Source organism: Camelus dromedarius, chromosome 17 (genome assembly GCF_036321535.1).
Source record: "Camelus dromedarius isolate mCamDro1 chromosome 17, mCamDro1.pat, whole genome shotgun sequence".
Classification (NCBI taxonomy): domain Eukaryota; kingdom Metazoa; phylum Chordata; class Mammalia; order Artiodactyla; family Camelidae; genus Camelus; species Camelus dromedarius.
Window position 1 is genome coordinate 28,838,305 of NC_087452.1, and position 17,957 is coordinate 28,856,261.

A 17,957-nucleotide genomic window follows, 5' to 3' on the forward strand; every position below is an offset into this window, starting at 1 on the left:
AACAACAACAAAAAACTCAATCCAAAAATGGGCAGAAGACCTGAACAAGCAATTCTCTAGTGAGGAAATACAGATGGCCAATAGGCACATGAAAAAAATGCTCAATATCACTCATTATCAGAGAAATGCAAATCAAAGCTACAATGAGATGTCAAGTCACAGTAGTCAGAATGGCCATCATTAAAAAATCCACAAATGATAAATGCTGGAGAGAGTGTGGAGAAAAGGGAACCCTCCTACACTGTTGGTGGGAATGTAGTTTGGTGCAGCCATTATGGAAAACAGTATGGAGATTCCTCAAAAAACTAAAAATAGACTTAACATATGATCCAGCAATCCCACTCCTGGGCATATATCCAGAAACATCCTTAATTCAAAAGATACATGTACCCCAGTGTTCATAGCAGCACTATTTACAATAGCCAAGTCATGGAAGCAACTTAAATGTCCATCAGCAGATGACTGTATAAAGAAGTTGTGGTGCATTTATACAATGGAATACTACTCAGCCATAAAAAAGAGTAAAATAATTTCATTTGCAACAACAGGAATGGACCTAGAGATTGTCGTTCTAAGTGAAGTAAGCCAGAAAGAGAGAAAAATAACAAATGGTATCACTCATATGTGGAATCTAAAAAAGAAAAAAGAAGACACTAATGAACTTACCTACAAAGCAGAAACAGACTCAGAGACATAGTGAACAAACTTATGGTTACTGGGGGGAAAGAATGTGGGAAGGGATAAATTGGAAGTTTGAGATTTGCAAATATTAACTACTGTATATAAAATAGATAAACAAGTTTCGTCTGTAGCACAGGGAACTATATTTAATATCTTGTAGTAATATATAATGAAAAAGAATATGAAAACGAATGAACATATGTATATGTATGAATGAAACATTATGTTGCACAGCAGAAATCAACACATTGTAAACTGACTATACTTCAATAAAAATAAAATAAAATGTTCCAGAGCTTCAGTCATGTGCAACAAAAGGTACAGGGTTAGGAATAACTCAAATGACACTGACACTGATCTGCTTTTCTCTCAGAGGGCAATTTGTGTTTGCTTTGTATTCTGTTAATCTCATTTTTTATTTTCACCACAATATATACATTCTAAATAGCACATGACTAGCACTTACACGGATGAATTTACCTCTTAAATTCCACATGAATGATGTTTTTCATCAGCCATTAAAGATTTTTCTTTTCAAAGTGTATATTGCTCCAGTGTGGTCTCCTTGTCCAAGTCTGCCTGTAGACGCTTGCTCTTGATGCTGATGGCTCAGCAGGGAGCTTCTGCCTTGGACTGCAGGCTGCTCTAGGGGAGTTTGACACAGGTGGTGGGAGGGGGCTTGAGCAAGCCCCTGATTGTTGGTCCAAATCAGGCTAAAGTCTTTATATGATCACCAGGGCTAAGTATTACGTGTGCTGCACAATCAAGTAGCTAATTGAACATTAGAGGCAATTAAATATGTAGTCTTTTTGTGTCAGTGTCCATTATAGTCTCTGAATTTTATTTAGAGTTTCAGAATTAATCTTTTAGTTAGGGAAAAGAGAGAGGTTAACTCTGTCAAATAAGATCTGATGCTACTGGATTTCTGGCATCTCACCCAGAGGAAGGAATCAGTCAGGTGACCTTTCATGTAATTATTTTAAATATGTTAGAGGCTTTGCCAGTATTTGGAGGGCAGGGAATGCCTAAATTGAACTCTCAGTCACATCCCTCCCCACCCTGGAGAGGAGGGTGGGTCCCTCAGGGTTTTAATTCTAAAACATAACATCAGAATAGAAAACAAAGTAGCATATAATTATCTGGATTGGAACTTACGCCACCAGACATTTGGACATTGAGAAATCATTTTAGATGCCTAAAAGTGCTTTATCTGAGGTTGAAAAACAGACTATTGTTTTTCCCCCTGAATTTGTTCTATAATGTGGTGCCATAATTGCTTTGTTGCCTTTCAGTACTCTTTTCACAAAATGTAAATTTAAGCTTTAGTTTTTAAATGATGATAATATAATCTAGAAGTCTGATGGTGAGTGGAAGGAACTTGATAACAGTTATATTTGTTTTGATATAAACTCTACTTGCTAAGTCATTTCCATTTATGTTTGTTAATATATTTGAAGAATTTTCTTTAAAATAAGTGGCAGATGGTTTTATACCATCACTAGCAGCCTTTTGGGGAAGGTCATGGATATCAAAGAAGCCTTTGAGAATTTAATAGAAACTAGGAGCCCTTGGAAAAGGTAACTAAATCTTAAATGTTTGCTTGCTGTTTCACTTTAGGATTCCCTAAAATTTCACTGTGGACCTCAGTTTGATATACCTCTGCTCCAGGAGGATTTGAAAACAGTATCTGGGGCCAGGGTCACCAGAGTTCCTGTAAAGACCATGGCCTGACTTAACTCTTATTTTTGATCAGTTGTGCATTTGTGATGAGGAAACACTGAAGGGAGATTTCAGACACGAGGGGTTATTGCATCAGTTCTTTCACCAAGTTTTTAATCTTGAGTTTTCTATTTGATTTTTATCATTATAGTCTATGCTGTTTTCATTTGAAATGCTTTTGTTTAAGGATTTGTTCCCTGAGGATTTGTTTTGCTTTGCTTCTATGTGAAATGCCTAAAACTACTTCTTAATAGTTTGGAATGGTGAGCAGATACCTTACCCTCTGAGCAGATAGCTGGTAAAGTATTTATTAATCCACTTTGTTTTTATGCAAAGGGAATTTTATAGGTTAACAAAATGAATGTCCACTATGCCTTCTGTGGTAGCCTGAAGAGAATTTGATTTTTTTCTTTTAATTTTTGCTTGACATTGGAGACTATTTTGTTTTAACAGATTAGAAGGACATGCTAAATATTCTTCTACAAATTAGTTATTGAAGTGTCTAAATATCTTTAGTGATGAAGTCTGATCCTCATTTTCACAACTAAAAAAGATGACTCTCAGCTTTGGAACTTAATCTGTCTTTCTTGGGAGGTTGATAGGCAGGTGGCGCTTCACCTGACGCCATCCTTACAGTGTGTTTGATCACTGCTGCGTGCAGTGTTCTCAAATGGAAATATTTGAACAGAAAGCCAGATTGCTCAGGTCGTCTTGGCTTTTAGGGATGAAGGAAAAATAGGACATAACCATCCAACTTACTGGTTCTAATAAAATCTTTCTAACAATGCTTACAGCCAGCTCTAATACCTCTGTAACTTCCATTTCAGTTTATTAAATAATAAAATTTTATGTGCATACAGATAGGAGCTTTCTCTATAAATATTCTTCCAGAAAAGGGCAAATTCTGCCATTGGGTTGCTGGCACACACCTCTGGTTCACATCAGTGCTTGTGATTATGTGAATGAGAGCAGATACCAGTTTTTATGTATAGTATTTACTGTAGCAACTTACAGTGTATGCCCAGGCCTTTTGGAGCTAATATCAGATAAAACTTGCTTTATTGTCCTTTATTTGGTTTTAAAACCTGCTGATATAACATCTGTTGGCTGTATATTTAAAACTAATGCGTTTCCTTCCTTTTATTCTCTTTTGCTATCCTTTTCTTTTCTGCTTATCCTCCAAATTGCTGCTTTCACCCTTGCTCCAATCAGCTTGACTCTCAGGTCAGTACTTTCAGTTTTTCTTCTAACTGCTTTTCCCCTCTCAGTTCAATTTATTGCTTGCACTTGTTTAACAAACACATTTCTGAAATGATTTTCCTCTGGCCATCACATTTTTTCCCCATTTCATCCCATGCCTAGGGAAGGCTTATTTTATGAGAAGCCTGTATAGGTGGGAAAAGGCAAAGAAGAAGATGAAGATAAATCACCTTTGGATTATTTGATACATTCTATTCCTGGTTTATAAAATCAGTAAGAGAAATCATTGCAAAAACTCCTGAGTGCATTTCTCCTGCGCAGCTTAGAAAACTGGCTGCATGATGATAAAACATGAAGCAGTGGAAAAAGCAAAATTCAGGATGCTAAATTTAACCTCGAAGAACAAAAGATTTGCCCATGACACAGCAACTTAAAAGCTAAATTTAATAGTGCAAATCGTTCAGACTTTTCGCTTAATAAATCACTGTGTTTTGAAAGATTTATAATACTTTTTTTAAAGTCACTTTTGAAAATTATCAGTGTCTTAGTAACATATTGAACACACATGTTATTTCCTGTCATTGTTTTGGTTTTAAACTTTTTAACTTCATTTTTATTAGCCATAAGACATACTTTAATTACCTAGGGCATAGCATATGGAACCAAATGTAAAACTAGTTTCAGTGTTGACTGAGTGCACCCCAATATTAAGTAGCAAAATGGACATTTTGTTTGAAAATGCATCCCAGTTTTGATTCTCCTAAGTTAGGGAGCTCAAGTCAAAAATGGGTTCTCCTTTTAGTTAAGGAAGACTTCTCTTTCCAGTAATGCCTAGTAATATCTAGTGATTTCTTTATCAATCAGTGAGTTTATTAGAGAATGTTCATGCATTCTTTGGACTACCCAGACTTAAAAAAAGACTCAAATTAAGTTGGTAGCCAATACAGTTGCTCTTTTGAGAGGCAAACTGTATTATTTTCTTCTCCTTATTCAGGGTCTGCACCTCTTCATTCCGTCTACTGCTCATCACCTAAGCCAGCAGAAAATAATTTCAAAACAAGGCCTCCTGCCCACACACCAGTTTTGTTCCCCCTGCCTGCTCCCGACCCTGGTAGGGAGGCTCATAGTCCTTGAAATTGAAACCACTTGTCTGCTATTCTCACATACCACACTGGGTGTCCCACAGGAACTGCCTTGAACTTCATCACACTGAAGGAAGCCCATCCTCAATAGTTCCCAAAACAGAAATCTAAATAGAGATTAAAAGCGGTGCCTCAGAACTGCTCTCACCAAAAATCTAGTGACTGTTAACTCACTTTCTGGTGCCCCTATATGCAGAAACAGACATCATAATGAGGGTAGGGGAGGAGGGGCCTGGGCCACATGGCATCTGAACCCTTCCTCCAAGTTTTGGATTAGCTCATTTAACAAAGCTTTAAGCTTTTCTCCTTGCCTGTCTTTTTTGTTTTCTTTCTCCTTTTGCCATCCCTTTGCTACCCCTAATCTGCTCCCTTGAGACCAGAGACCCCTGTCACTGTCACACCTCAGGCTGCCTGATTTGGCCTTCAGATGTTGTCCACAGGTATTCTGCTGTCTTTTATGCACCAGGAACTGTATTGTGCAGTTATTTTGTTTTTTTCCTGTTGCATGGTGAATGAACATGAACTCAGATTCTCAGAAGATGGGATGCAGGGTTAGAGCTGGAAGAGTTGTGGGTTATAAGGTGTTCTTTGAACAAGGGTATGCTAATTGGGTTTGGCAAAATGTGCAGGCTGAGTCTAACTGGGAGAACTATAGTGATGAGAACAAAATTCAGATCATTTCAATATATTTAACCTCTTGCCTCAAATGAACATGATGGAGAAAATGTACAATCACTGTAAACAGTCTCTAGTTATATTATTAGTGTAGGAGGAATTGGGCAGCCCTGATCTCCCGGAAACATCTCCTATGGAGTCCTGGAAGCTTTTTGAGCTTTGACAAAGTTTCCTGAGTTAACTATGCTTTTTTTCCCAACCGCTTATAGGTTTACCAGTTAAAACAAATGAAATATAACAATTGAATTGAATATAGGATCTCTGGCCCATGTGCTTTCTTTATATGGTTTACAATTGAGATACATATATTTGTGTGTGCATACATACATTTGTATGTATGTACATTTATCATATTAAAAAAATCTGACCTTTCTTACCATAGAAGTTTGTAGTCTGCCCTGTACCTGCCTGTCTCCCAGTCTGAATTTTGAAAACTTTGCTAATTCTTGGTTCTTTTCTATCTACTGTGCAGTCTGTGTGAAATTCTCCCCTCCAACTATTTTTTAAAGTAGTCTCATTTCTTTTTCAAATTCTGTGTAGTCTGTCTTGCTTCAGTTCAGGTGGACAGATGTTAAGTATTGGGTTTGATAAAACGCAAATGTAATATTCTAAACCTACTTAGGGTCTCACTCTAGAAAACTGTGCTTCATCAAGAATCTTTTTACACACAAAGCAGTGGGAAACTGGAGAGATTTAGCAAGATCCCTGCATTGCACTCAGGGGAAAAGTTTATGTGAAATTTGCTCATTTCTAGTAACTATTTGTGAGACTAGTGTGTGACTTATGAGAGATGAGGTTATCTAGTTAAATGTATGCAACAATTGATCAAAAATATATCTACCCTTTAGGATTCAGTTCAAAATCTTGCCAGAGAATCAACCAAGTGAAAATAGAAGCCTCAGGCTTCTTGTGGGCTCCCCCAGCCTCTGTTTTGCTCTAGATTCTGGGTCAGCTGCTTGTTTGTGCCTCAATATATCCTTTTGGAGACGAAGTAGCTGTCTTTGGAGCAGGTCTTCTAGGATCCTCCCTGCAAATATCTAATGGAGGGACTGTTGGTGATCAGCCTTGTGCATCATCCTGGCAAGCAGGCTCAAGCTGATCGCTAGCACCTGGCAGCAGGTGTGAGCTCATTGTTACAGAGTCATTTCAAACACTCTACCAAAATAAACTCTTTGTGTTGTTTCCTAAAGCTGAATACTGCACTCTCAATCCCTCATTCTTCTAGCAAAAGATGAAGTCACTACTCCTGGACCTCAGAGACTTGTTGCCCAAGAAAATAATAATAAACATTTTGCTGAGAGCATCACCTTGTTGCCCTGCAGTTTGCTCTTTGCTAGGATCAGTTCATGGCCCCTTTCCCTCCACAAATACAGAGTGAGCTCCTCCTGTGTGCCAGGCTGGGCATTACATGCTGGCTTGGCGTTTTCAAAAAATAGCTGATGAAAAATTGACCAAACTGTTTAAGAAATGCTGTGTGTTACATTCTTCATTTTTATATTCACCATGCATGTTGAAATTAGTAATAATGGAAATAACAGAAGTAGCAGCAACAGGAATAACATTAAACATTAAGTGCCAGCACTAAATTAATCACTTTTATGTAGTATTTACTTCTCACAACTGTATGAGGTTGGGACTGTCATTTCTTCCATGTTAGAGAAGAGGAAACTGGAGTTCATAAAAGTTAAATATGTTGCTCAAGTTAATACAGCTAGTAAGTGAAGGCATTGGAATTTCCCCCCAAAAGTCAGTCCTTTCTGATTTACTTAAAAAAATTTTGTGCGACTTCTGTTCCATTTGGATAGTAAAAGCACTGAGAGGCCTGCAGGGGGAAAACTTGTACAATTGTGTTCAATCCGTAGTTTCCCAAATATGGTGTTCATATAATACATTCCATGAAGCATTTTAGGGGAATATTGTGCAGCCAGCCTCTTCCTTCATCCTGACATTAATGCACTACCCCCCCACCACCACTTCCTCCACCCCGAGCTGGTTCCTTATGCTCAAATCCTGCCTCTTGGCCACCTCAGGTATAACCTTTTCTGCCCAGCCTTCCCTGAATGCCTCAAGCAGAAGCAATTTCTCTCTTCCTTGAATTCCTCAGAGCTTTATCCAACCCTTTTCCTTGGCCTGTGTCATATCCTGCTTCGAATTAGGCAGTTAAACAGTGTACTATGTCTTTGAGTAGACATCCACCTCCTCTACCACTGGATGAGTCTCTTGCTCCCTGTGGTGGTGTGCCACACACTGGAGTCATGCTCCTGAATGTTGTTGAAAAAATGACTCTTGAAGAAAGGAACTTCCATTAGCTTTGTCTCACCCCTCCTGCTTTTCACTTGGTCCCCACAGAGATTTGCTGGTGGGCTTTTTCTGGAGGCTGAGTTGACTGCACTAGATATCAAATCTAGCTTCAGACAGGAAGCCTTAAGAAAAAATATGATTGTTATTTTTTTATCAAGCTGGATGTTTGGAAATTCATGTAAAGTAAAGACACAAATAAAAGGAGAAGGGAAAGGATCTCCTTCTGAACTTACCTAATTTTCTCCCTCCTTCCCTCCTTTCTTGACTATTCATTAAAATCCTTCTCCTTGCAAGGGACTGTGCAGGGTGTTGGGGGTATAGCATGACCCTCCCCTCACTGAATTCAAAGACCAGTACTTCCTATAAGGAAGGATTTGGCCAGTATGAAAAATAGTTTGTCCCATTTATACTAATAACTGGAAAAACTGGGTTTCAGGTGTTTTTTAAAATTCCTTTTCCTGTTGGGGTTGAAGGGGTTATCCACAGGTCAGAAAATCATTTCCCTCTTTAAAGCTGCCTTATACTAATGCTGACATTTCTGGTGAAGTGTCAGAAAATTTTATGCCCAAGTAGAACTGGTAGAAAGCCAGAAATCAGTTGATTTTGCTTTGGGTGCAAATATTTTATTGGGGATAGAAAAAAAGTTGTTTTCCCTGATTTACAGCTCCTGCAAACATAAAGTGCGTTCTATATTTAGAGATGGTTTTGAACTTTGAGGTGTAGCCAGAGATTGGTTCTTGCACCTTTCCAACCTGGCCTTAGTGGGACTTGCCGTGGCTAATGTTTTGCTGAGCCAGCTCCAATTTGTAGAACCAGGGCTTTAAGCTCTGTTTTTTTTTTTTTTGTTTTTTTTTTACTTTTTAGCTTTTGCTTGAGTTGCTGCTCTGGCACTCTTATCTGTGCCTTCTAGAAGAGAGAAGAAGATTGAAGGAACACAATTTGCATTGTAGCTGAAATATTTTGTAGTGCAGTGTGTTTCTGAGGTTCCTTGAAATAAGTAAAACCACTCTTAACTAGCAAATCTTTTAAAAGATTGACAACAATAAAACAACAACAGCAAAAATCAAGAGAGAGTCCTAGGTGGGCCTGTTAAGTCCTGGCCCCAGAATAAGAGTTGTCAAGTTGGTAGAAGTAATGATTCATTTGTCAGAATCTTTTCTTTTCCCTATTCCTCCCCTGCTCCTGGCTTTTGGTTGGTGCCACCATATGGATGAATATCAGCAAATAGTAAATCTCTCAAGATATGTTAGCCTTTTCTGTAAATGTTGAGAAGAGGAAGGAATTTAAAAAAAATAGTTTCTCAGTATTATTATAAATCACTTTCTAGAAAAATAATATCTTATTTCCTTTATATGGCTTTTCTTATGAAATGTGAATTCTGTCACTTCATTACCCACAATACCAGCTCGAGTTGTAGGGAAACGTATCCAGCTAGTGACTGGGACTCTTCCGTGTTAGGTAAAGGTGCTTGAATTTTCACACTGTGTAATGTCACATTTTTGTGAAACTTACATTTTTGGGGAAACTTTTTTCAAAATGAGTGGGTATAGTGTGTTTCTCTGAAGAAACTTTGTTGATATATCTAACAAAGGCTTTATAAACTTTATAGGGCATTTTGATAGCTTCAGTGTTTGCCACTCTTTTATTTTACTCTAAATTTAATGAATACTATATAGGTGAAATGACTTATAATATTAAAGTAGTAAATATGAAGAATAGACTAGGAAGGCAGAAATTGGCTGATTTAGCTTTGGGTGCAACTCTTTTATTGGGTATGGAAAAAATTGTTTTTCCTAATTCACAGCTCCTTCAAAAATAAAATGGCTTGTATAGAATTATTTTTATAGAAAAACTTTCATTCTAGAAACCATAGAGTGGACTGAGAAATGGAAACAAACTTCCCCTTGAAGAACATCTTATTACTCCTTTTTCAGTCCAAGAACAGTAAGACTTATGTTTTAACTCCAGCTTGCCCATTATTTTTTCTTCATTTTTTTCTAATTGGTAATATTGTTAATATAAGCATTATTATTGTTGGTACATACAGAGCTGAGTATACAATAACTTACGCTTTACAAAAATTTTTTCAAGGAAGTGTGTGATTCTCATGGTGTACTGAAGAAATTTTCTCTTTCTTGTAAGACCCCACACATAACTGTGAAGACGTAACAGTGAATATAAGCAGCTCTTGAAATATTTTAGTGGGGCGGGGGTGGGCAGAACTTCATACAGAGATTGCTTTGCAAAATTTCACTTTAGGTCCTGGGAAAATCTGTTTAGAAAGTTTTGAGAATATAATCACCACCTTTCTCAGATGGGAACGTGAAGTAATGGAATAGTCTCTCACTGGTCTTTGGTATTGTTCAGCTGGAGTATTCCCATGGCTGGACAGATCTCAGTGTGATGTGTGAGTTGAAGTGTAAGAGAGTAGTTTTAAATTTAACTTCAGAGCCCTCTGCTATTTAATCATATGTCAGTTTGATGGTTCCAAGGACAGCATGATATGTTGCTCACAGATAATTACCGTGGAGAGAATGAGTTGTTATAATAACGAATAGCCAGAGAATCTTCTGATAACCTGTGATGAGTGAGCCTTGGTGAGAAACACTCACTGGATATTTGGCATGTAGGTGTCCTATCGCTTTGGTGAGTGTGGGTGCTCTTCTGCTACCTAAACATGTGAAGCAGGGGCTTTTTAGGGATTCCTGAGCAGATAAAAAAAAGCACTACTCCTGGATTTCATGTGTGTCATCTATACCAGGCCTGTTATTACTTTATATTAATATTTTACTTGTAATCCAGGTTATTCAAGCTGCTATTTATTGTCAGGAAAAAATACTACAGTAGAAGATTAAATAAACTCCATCCTAAAAACAACATCATCATGGCTGTGGCATGGTGGACACATGTCACTTGTCTTTAAGCCTATCACTATGTCTGTAAAATGGAGACAATTGTATTATAATTCATCTCTCATGAGCTTGTGGTCATAATACACATTGAGTGTGGAGAACAATCTGGCACAATGTAGATGTTCATTAAGTGGTGATGGTTGTGGTTGCCATGGTTATTGTTGTGATGAAGGTTTTCATGCTGAGAGTAACAGGTGAGAGTAGGGAGTTCATGCAAGAGAGAAGTGGGAGATGATCCCCTCAAGCCAGCTTCCTTTGTTTTCCTAGTTCTAGAAAACTCAGTTGCTGGAATAAAAACTGTAGACATTTTCCCCCTAAGCCATTGAGAGATTTTGAGGGAAAGGTTGAAAACAATGTCTTTCTTCTGAATGCTTTATTCCAGAGGGATATGAACAAGTGAACTAAAAAATTCATCTTATGCTCATTGAAAAGTAATCTTTTCCAATTCAGTTATTAATTTATTCAATGCATTTTTGTCTTATATAAGGATGCATTTCTGGTTTTTCTCGAACTAGAGAACTTGATAGCTAGGATTCAGCCACAGCCTTTTGGTATCCATGTATAAAAGGACCTGATACTGAGTTCAGAGGACAGGCTAAGTATCCAAGAATGTTTCTTCATCTATTTATTTTCTTTATTTATTAACTTTTTCACTTTTGTCAAGTAGTAATTATACATCTGCTCTGTACCAGACACTGTGGTGTAACTAAAAGTCTTCTCAGAAATAGCATCTAGAGAGATGGAAGCAAATTAATAGGATTTACATTATGATACTCATGCATGTGCCATAATATAATGCATACTGTTCTACACCTCAGTTTTCTTTTTTAATCAAAATATCTTTAAAGATCTTCCCATATCCATACATAAAAGCTTTCTATTCCTTTTTACCTCTGCATACTGTTCCCTTGTACTTATCTCCTCCTAAAGGACTTTTAGGTTGTTTCAAGTCTTTTCCTTACATGCAGACTGCTATAATTAATAACTTTGAATAGACTTAATTCCATATACATATATGAATATATCTGTGGGATTAATTCCTAGATGTGGAATAGCTAGGACATTTCTAATTTTGCTAGTTGTCTTCTACAAAGACTAAACCATTTACAGTCCTATTAGCAGTATGTAAGAGTGCCTTTTTTTCCCTTTAACTCTATCAATGCAGTGTAGTTTGTAAGTTTTTTGATCTTTGTCAATATGGAAGGTGAACCATAGCATTTAAGTGTATTTTTCATTTGCTTTTATCTTCTTATAAGCGAAGTTGTGCATCTTTAAATGTATTTATAGTTTGTCATATTCTTTTGTTGATCTTTTTCTTATTTATTTGTAGAAGCTCTTTGTATATTAGGAAAATTACCCATTTGTCTTTGATTTGAGTTTTAAATGCTCCCCCCCAGCTAGTTTGTCTTTTTTTTCTGCTAATGGTTGTTTTTGTTACACATAAATGTTTAAAACTATTTTTATGAAGTTAATGTGTGCAGTCCTTTATGTCTTCTGAATTTTGTGCCATAGTTTAAAACCTCTTCCAAATTAAAAGAGTATAAGAAAAATTATCCTGTGATTTCTTTCGGTATTTTTATGGTTTGATTTTCTGTATTTACTCTTTAGACCATCTGGAATTTATCTTACTGTAAGGTATAAAATATGGATGTATCTTTTTTTTTTTCTAGGTCAAGTGAAGTTTAAATGTCACTTCCTCTATTTGCCTTTAACTGGAGCTAGCCCAGCCCAGGTTAAGTCTGTCTCTTATAAATTCATGTGACTTCTCACTAGAACATGAAGCACAGTCTTAATTCTTGTTCAATGCCTGTCTTTTAGTCTAGAGTGGAACTTCCATCTGGAAAGGACCTGTCTAATTCATCCAGTGCCTGTAAAATAGTAGACACTTAATAAATATTTATAGAATGGATTAATAATGTGAGTGTAAGGATCTAAAGTTATGAGGAAGTAGAAGTTACGAATAACCAGAAGCTGTGGAAAAGGTGTGCAGAATGGAATGTGAGCCTTTGAGGCTCCCATAAAGGAAAACCAAGTCAACAGGGTGGTGGAAGATTAGTCAGCCCTGCTGTACAGGACAATAAAACAATCCCGCGTCTAGAGTCACCTTGGACTTTGAATGGCTTTCCTGTACCCTTCTCTGTGAGACCCACCAGGAATATCTTTTTATTTCCTTCCTGGGAAACCCAACTTAGCTTTCCTTGGGTTCTGTGAGACCTACCTACATGATTGAGACCCTTGCCCAACTGTTGCAGGATGTAGGAACAGGTATGGGAAATATGTCAGGAGCTAAGAACAGAGAAGTTTTGTCCAGACTGTGTTTTAGATGCTTTAGGATAGCTAGATAGGCCTTCCCTAGCCAGTAGGTAGATTGGAATGAAAAATATGAAACTGGACAATGAGGCATTACCCATGGCAGAATGTGGCAAATTCTCTATGAATGTCATGGGCTTTCAGAGGAGGGAGGGGTTGGGGAAGTTTCTATGAACATGATGATGGTATTTGCACTGGACCAGAAAAATGGAAAAGATTTTATCAGATGTAGAATTAAGTGGGGAGCTTGAGCAAAGGCAGCAGAGGTGGGAAGGTACAGGGCATGCTTAGAAGACAGTAGGGTTCTAGAGCTTAGGCTCTGGAGTAAGGGGAAGAGGGAGCAATAAGGGTTTGCTTGGACAGGGAAAGCCTTGAGAGCCTAGCTAAAGATTTTGAACTTTTTGAGCCCGGAAACACCATAGTAAGGAGTATCCCCTAGAATGATTAATTATGTAACATCTCTGTGCTGGAAAGGGTAGGTAGTAATCCAAGCTAGAAGGGAAAATAACACTGAAATAAGGTGATGGCACTAGAGGTTAAGAGGAGAGAACAGGTTTAAGAACTACAAGGCTGATTAATGAAACAAGCAAACAGACAAAAACCCCAAATCAGTAGCCTGTTTGGTTTAACAAGAACTGGCAGGACAGGAAAAAAATGAGTAGACAAACCTGGGTACTGTGGTAGTAGGAAGAAAATAAAGGTGTGGTGGAAGATACTTTGCTCATGCAGTCTGTAGATGTAACTGTTGCTGTTATAGCAGCAGAAATAAGAAAAGACTTAGCTGAGCACTTATTTGGTGCTAGACATGGTGCTATACATTCTTCAAGGTTTATCTCCCATTTTCTTTATAGCAACTCCAAGACAGTGGTACCATTTGTGGCATTATTAGTTCCATTTGTGAAATGAGGCCAGCAAAGCTCAGAAAAGTTAAGTAACTTGCCTACTACCACACAGCTATTAATGGAGCCAGGATTTAAACTCAGCTGTTTTGATTCCTGAACCCAGAATCAATCACTGCAGCCTATTCTGCAGTGAGACTTTTTGTGCTAGGATAAATTGGTTTGGCCCAAGAATTCTTGGTACCATAGGGACCACTCTTTAATGTGCTTCTTTTGGGGTGGAAAACTATTTCTATAATACAAAGGATTCCAAGCATTGATGAAAACCTCTTATAATGGAAGTTGAGAAGCTGTTTGTGTTGGCGGTTTCAGCAGCCTTTTTTGAGTGCTGGTCTGAGTCTTCACCCTCTCTTGAACAGGAATGTGGAATTCCTCTTTTTGAAGTGAGTTTGAGGGGGCTTGGTGAGTGCTCCTCCATAGAGGCAACAGCAACTTTGCAGGCTGGAGACGGTCATCGACTCTGGAATGGTTTCAAGAAACAGGGACTGCAGAGATGCGGAAGACCTCAGGCTATCCATCCTCCTGCTTGCTCAAGACAGTTCCTGCTGGAGAATTTTGGGGAAGCAGCCAAGAGAAAAGATGTATTTCCAGGAGGGTTTTTCTGCTTCTTCCAGGAATAATTCTTGGGACAGTTTTTCATGGCCCCACACAGTATGATCAGAGAATCCCAGCCGAATAAAAGCCGAAAAGAAATGAAGGCCTTTTTGGTGATATATGAGGATGTTCCTTTTGGAAAACAAAACAACTCTGATAAAGAGATGGTCTTCTCTGCCGCACAATATCTGCATCTCCCTTGATCTTGTCTCAGACAAGTGGGAGGATTGGCAGCACATAACAAAGCCTGAAAATTCAAACTCATGTGCTAGTGCTCTTGGCCAGCCAGTAATCATACAGTGGAATCATTTCTTCCCCTTCGTTATGTTAGGTCAAAGGGTAGATACCATGCTGTCAAAATGCAAGGTCTTCCTCCTACAGAGCTTGTTTTTTTTTTTTTTTTTTAACTTTTAAAGCATAAACTTTTAAGCTTTAATGACTTCATCTGTATGCCTGATAGAAAGGACCTGTGTTGGCTTCTCAGTGCTTACAGCTGCTGGGGAGAGTTGGATTTCTTTTCTGTTTGTTGCTTGTCAGTTTGTTTGGTTTACATTCTCATCTCTCATAGACATTTTACTTTTGTCCAGTCCTGTAAAAGTAAGAAGTTTTGAGTAGACTGAGAATATACCTTTCTTCAACTTTGCTACATTTTAAGTGTTATATGCAGGTTTTTTAAAAAACTCATACAGTCAGCTAAGTTTTAAAAGCACATTGGACATTTCAAAAGACCCTATATTTTAAAATATAATTTAGGGGAATGATAATTCTAAGTGCCTTTCTTTGAGAACTTTGTTGCCATTCGTTAATCACTTTCCATGGACCAGGTAGTGTACGAAACACTGATGTATAATATTTTTTCTAATCCCCACAATGATGCTATAATAATAATAATAATAATCTTCAATAGGCAGATTAGGAAACTGTGGCTTGGTAAGATTATTGGTAACCTTCTCAAGATCACTCTGGATTTGAACACAGATTATCTCAAGATCAAGGGACACGTGGATATAAGCACACATGGAAACTTCCTTGTGTGCATAATAAAACAATTAAAAATGTTTTCACTGTGAAGGCTATGGGGAACCAGGATTGTATTTTAGAAAGATGCCTACCTTGTATTTCCAATACAACTACAGCTGGACTCATCACACTTTCTTTCACTCATCCTCTCATCATCATTCACTTGGCATTTAGTTTTGGAACTGGTACAATACCCACCTGTGTTTCTAAGACAGAAACCTCCAAGTGACCCTTGACTCATCCCTCACTGTGTCTAATCCACCACGTTTCATTTTTGTCATTTTCTCTCCCTGTTCTAGGTGATGTTGTCCCCATGGGTCATTGGACTATTGCAGTAGCCTCCAGAGTCACAGTCTGTCCCCATCCTCTACTGTAGGCAAAATCAGTGAAGCAGCACCCTCTGCCTAAAAGCCCTTGCTGCTGCCTCCTCTCACACTGGGCAAAATAGAAAGCTCTATGCCTGGCTTATGAAGTCCTTCACACTCTAGACCTGGCTTACTTTCAAGTCTTATCTTAAAGCCCAACATGCACACAAAGCTCCTCCATCTCCTCAATTTCCACGTATGTTTGCATTGCTGAATATTTTCTCATTCCTTAAACTAGCTAGACCTTTCCCACCTCTCTACATTTGAGCATACTCTTCTCATTGCTTAAATGCTCCTTTCTTCCTCTTTTTGTGCAAAACTCCTACTCATCTTTAAAGTCCCAAATCATATGTCAGTCACCCTCTGATTCCTCTCCAAAATCAGAAATTCCACCTTGTATTCTGACAGTACTTACGTTGTTGTAAAAGCATTTTGTTATTTTCCAGCTCCATGTTTCTCCCTTCCATTAAACTTTGAACTGTCTAATGATAAAGACAATTTCCTTTTCATCTTTGTGTCTTCTTTTCGTGGCACATGGTTATTGCTCCATAAATATTTGTTAGATGAATAGGTGGGTAAATAGATGGAAAGATGGGTGGCAGGACAGATAAACTGGTAGCAGAGAAGCCAGATAGGAGCTATTTCAGTGTCTGAATAAAGAATACAAAGGCATGAGCTAAGATGGCAACAGTAAGAATAGCGAAGAGATAACTGTTTTGATAAGACATTTTAAATTAAATGAAAATGGCAGATCGTGACGATTCATTGCATATGAAGTGTTAAGACAAAAGACTTGTCCTCCTTTACTCTCAATCTTGGATGACTTTAATGGAGAAGAAACAGCAAAAGAAGTATGGTGAGTTTTGGTTCTGGAGAGGGGATGGTTGAGAATTTAGTTTTGAATATGTTGAGATTCTGTGTGGATATCCAGGCAGAGTTGTTCAACACGCATGTGAAAATTTAAGAAACTGACAAATCCTTGCTCCTCCAGAGGCTGGGATTGCAGGTTGTTGCCTGGCATCCCCTATATCCACATCCAAGCCTGTGTGTTTCTGACATGGAAAGATTGCCAAGATATATTGTAAAGTGTATAGCATTGTCTGTTGTATTTTTATAGACAGATGTGTGTCTATTTGTGCATTATGCATAAAAATTTCTGGAAAGATTGGCAAAAAACCCTTAACGGTGGAATTGGTTATTGGGGGAACTGGAGGGAGAATATAAATTCTCTTTTTATAAATTCTTTTGTATTATTTAATGTTTTTATTACTAGCATGTGTAATTTTTTACTAAAATATAATTCCTGTATCGTAAAATTCACTCTTTTAAAGTGTATAAATTCAGTGGTTTGTATAGTCACAAGGTTGTGCAATCATCACCACTATCTAATTCCAGAATTAAATTTTCATCACTCTAGAAAGAAACCTATACCTATTAGCAGTCAGACTCATTCCCCAGTTATTTCCCCTCTTCCCTCAGGCCCTTACCTACTTTCTGTCTCTATGGATTTGCATATTTGGAACATTTCATATAAATGGAATCATATAATATATGGTGTTTTATGACTGGCTTTTTTCACATAGTGTAATATGTTTGGGGTTCATTCGTGTTGTAGTATGTTTCAGTACGTCATTCCTTTTTATTGCTGAATAATTTTCCATTGTAGGGTATACCATATTTTGTTTATCTTTTCATCTGCTGATCAACTTTTAGGCTGTTGGCCGTTTTTAGCTGTTATGAATAATGCTCCTGTGAACATTCATGTGCAAGTTATTGTTTGAATATGTGTTTTCATTTCCTTTGGGTATATACCTAGAAGTGGAATTGCTATGTCATATAGTAACTCTATGTTTAACTTTTTGATGAATTTCCAAATTGTTTTCCACAGTGGCTGTGCTATTTTTACATTCCCAACAGCACCGTATACTTGTTCCAATTTCTCCACATTCTTGCTAGCACTTGTTATTGTCTGTGTTTTTATCATAGCCATCCTAATAGTATGAAGTGGTATCTCATGGTTTTGACTTGCATTTCCTAATGACTAGCGGTATTGAACATCTTTTCATGTACCTATTGGCCATTTGTGTATCTTCTTTGGAGAAATGTCTATTCAGATCTTTGCCCATTTTTAATTGTATT

At 37.6% G+C, this 17,957-nt stretch overlaps 1 protein-coding gene across 7 annotated transcripts in view; it reads left to right on the forward strand.

Annotated features, from left to right (window-relative positions):
• The window catches only part of ERC2 (ELKS/RAB6-interacting/CAST family member 2), an 870,990-nt gene that overhangs the window by 425,618 nt on the left and 427,415 nt on the right, over positions 1 to 17,957 (forward strand). The window contains exon 14 of one of the 7 annotated variants that reach the window (XM_064496417.1): positions 3,613 to 3,808. The exons of the other annotated variants lie outside the window; for them this stretch is intronic. Coding sequence (XP_064352487.1) covers positions 3,613 to 3,715 — 103 coding nt within the window. The 3' untranslated portion in view covers positions 3,716 to 3,808. Of the gene's footprint in view, positions 1 to 3,612; positions 3,809 to 17,957 lie in introns of those variants that run through there. 7 annotated transcript variants of the gene reach the window in all.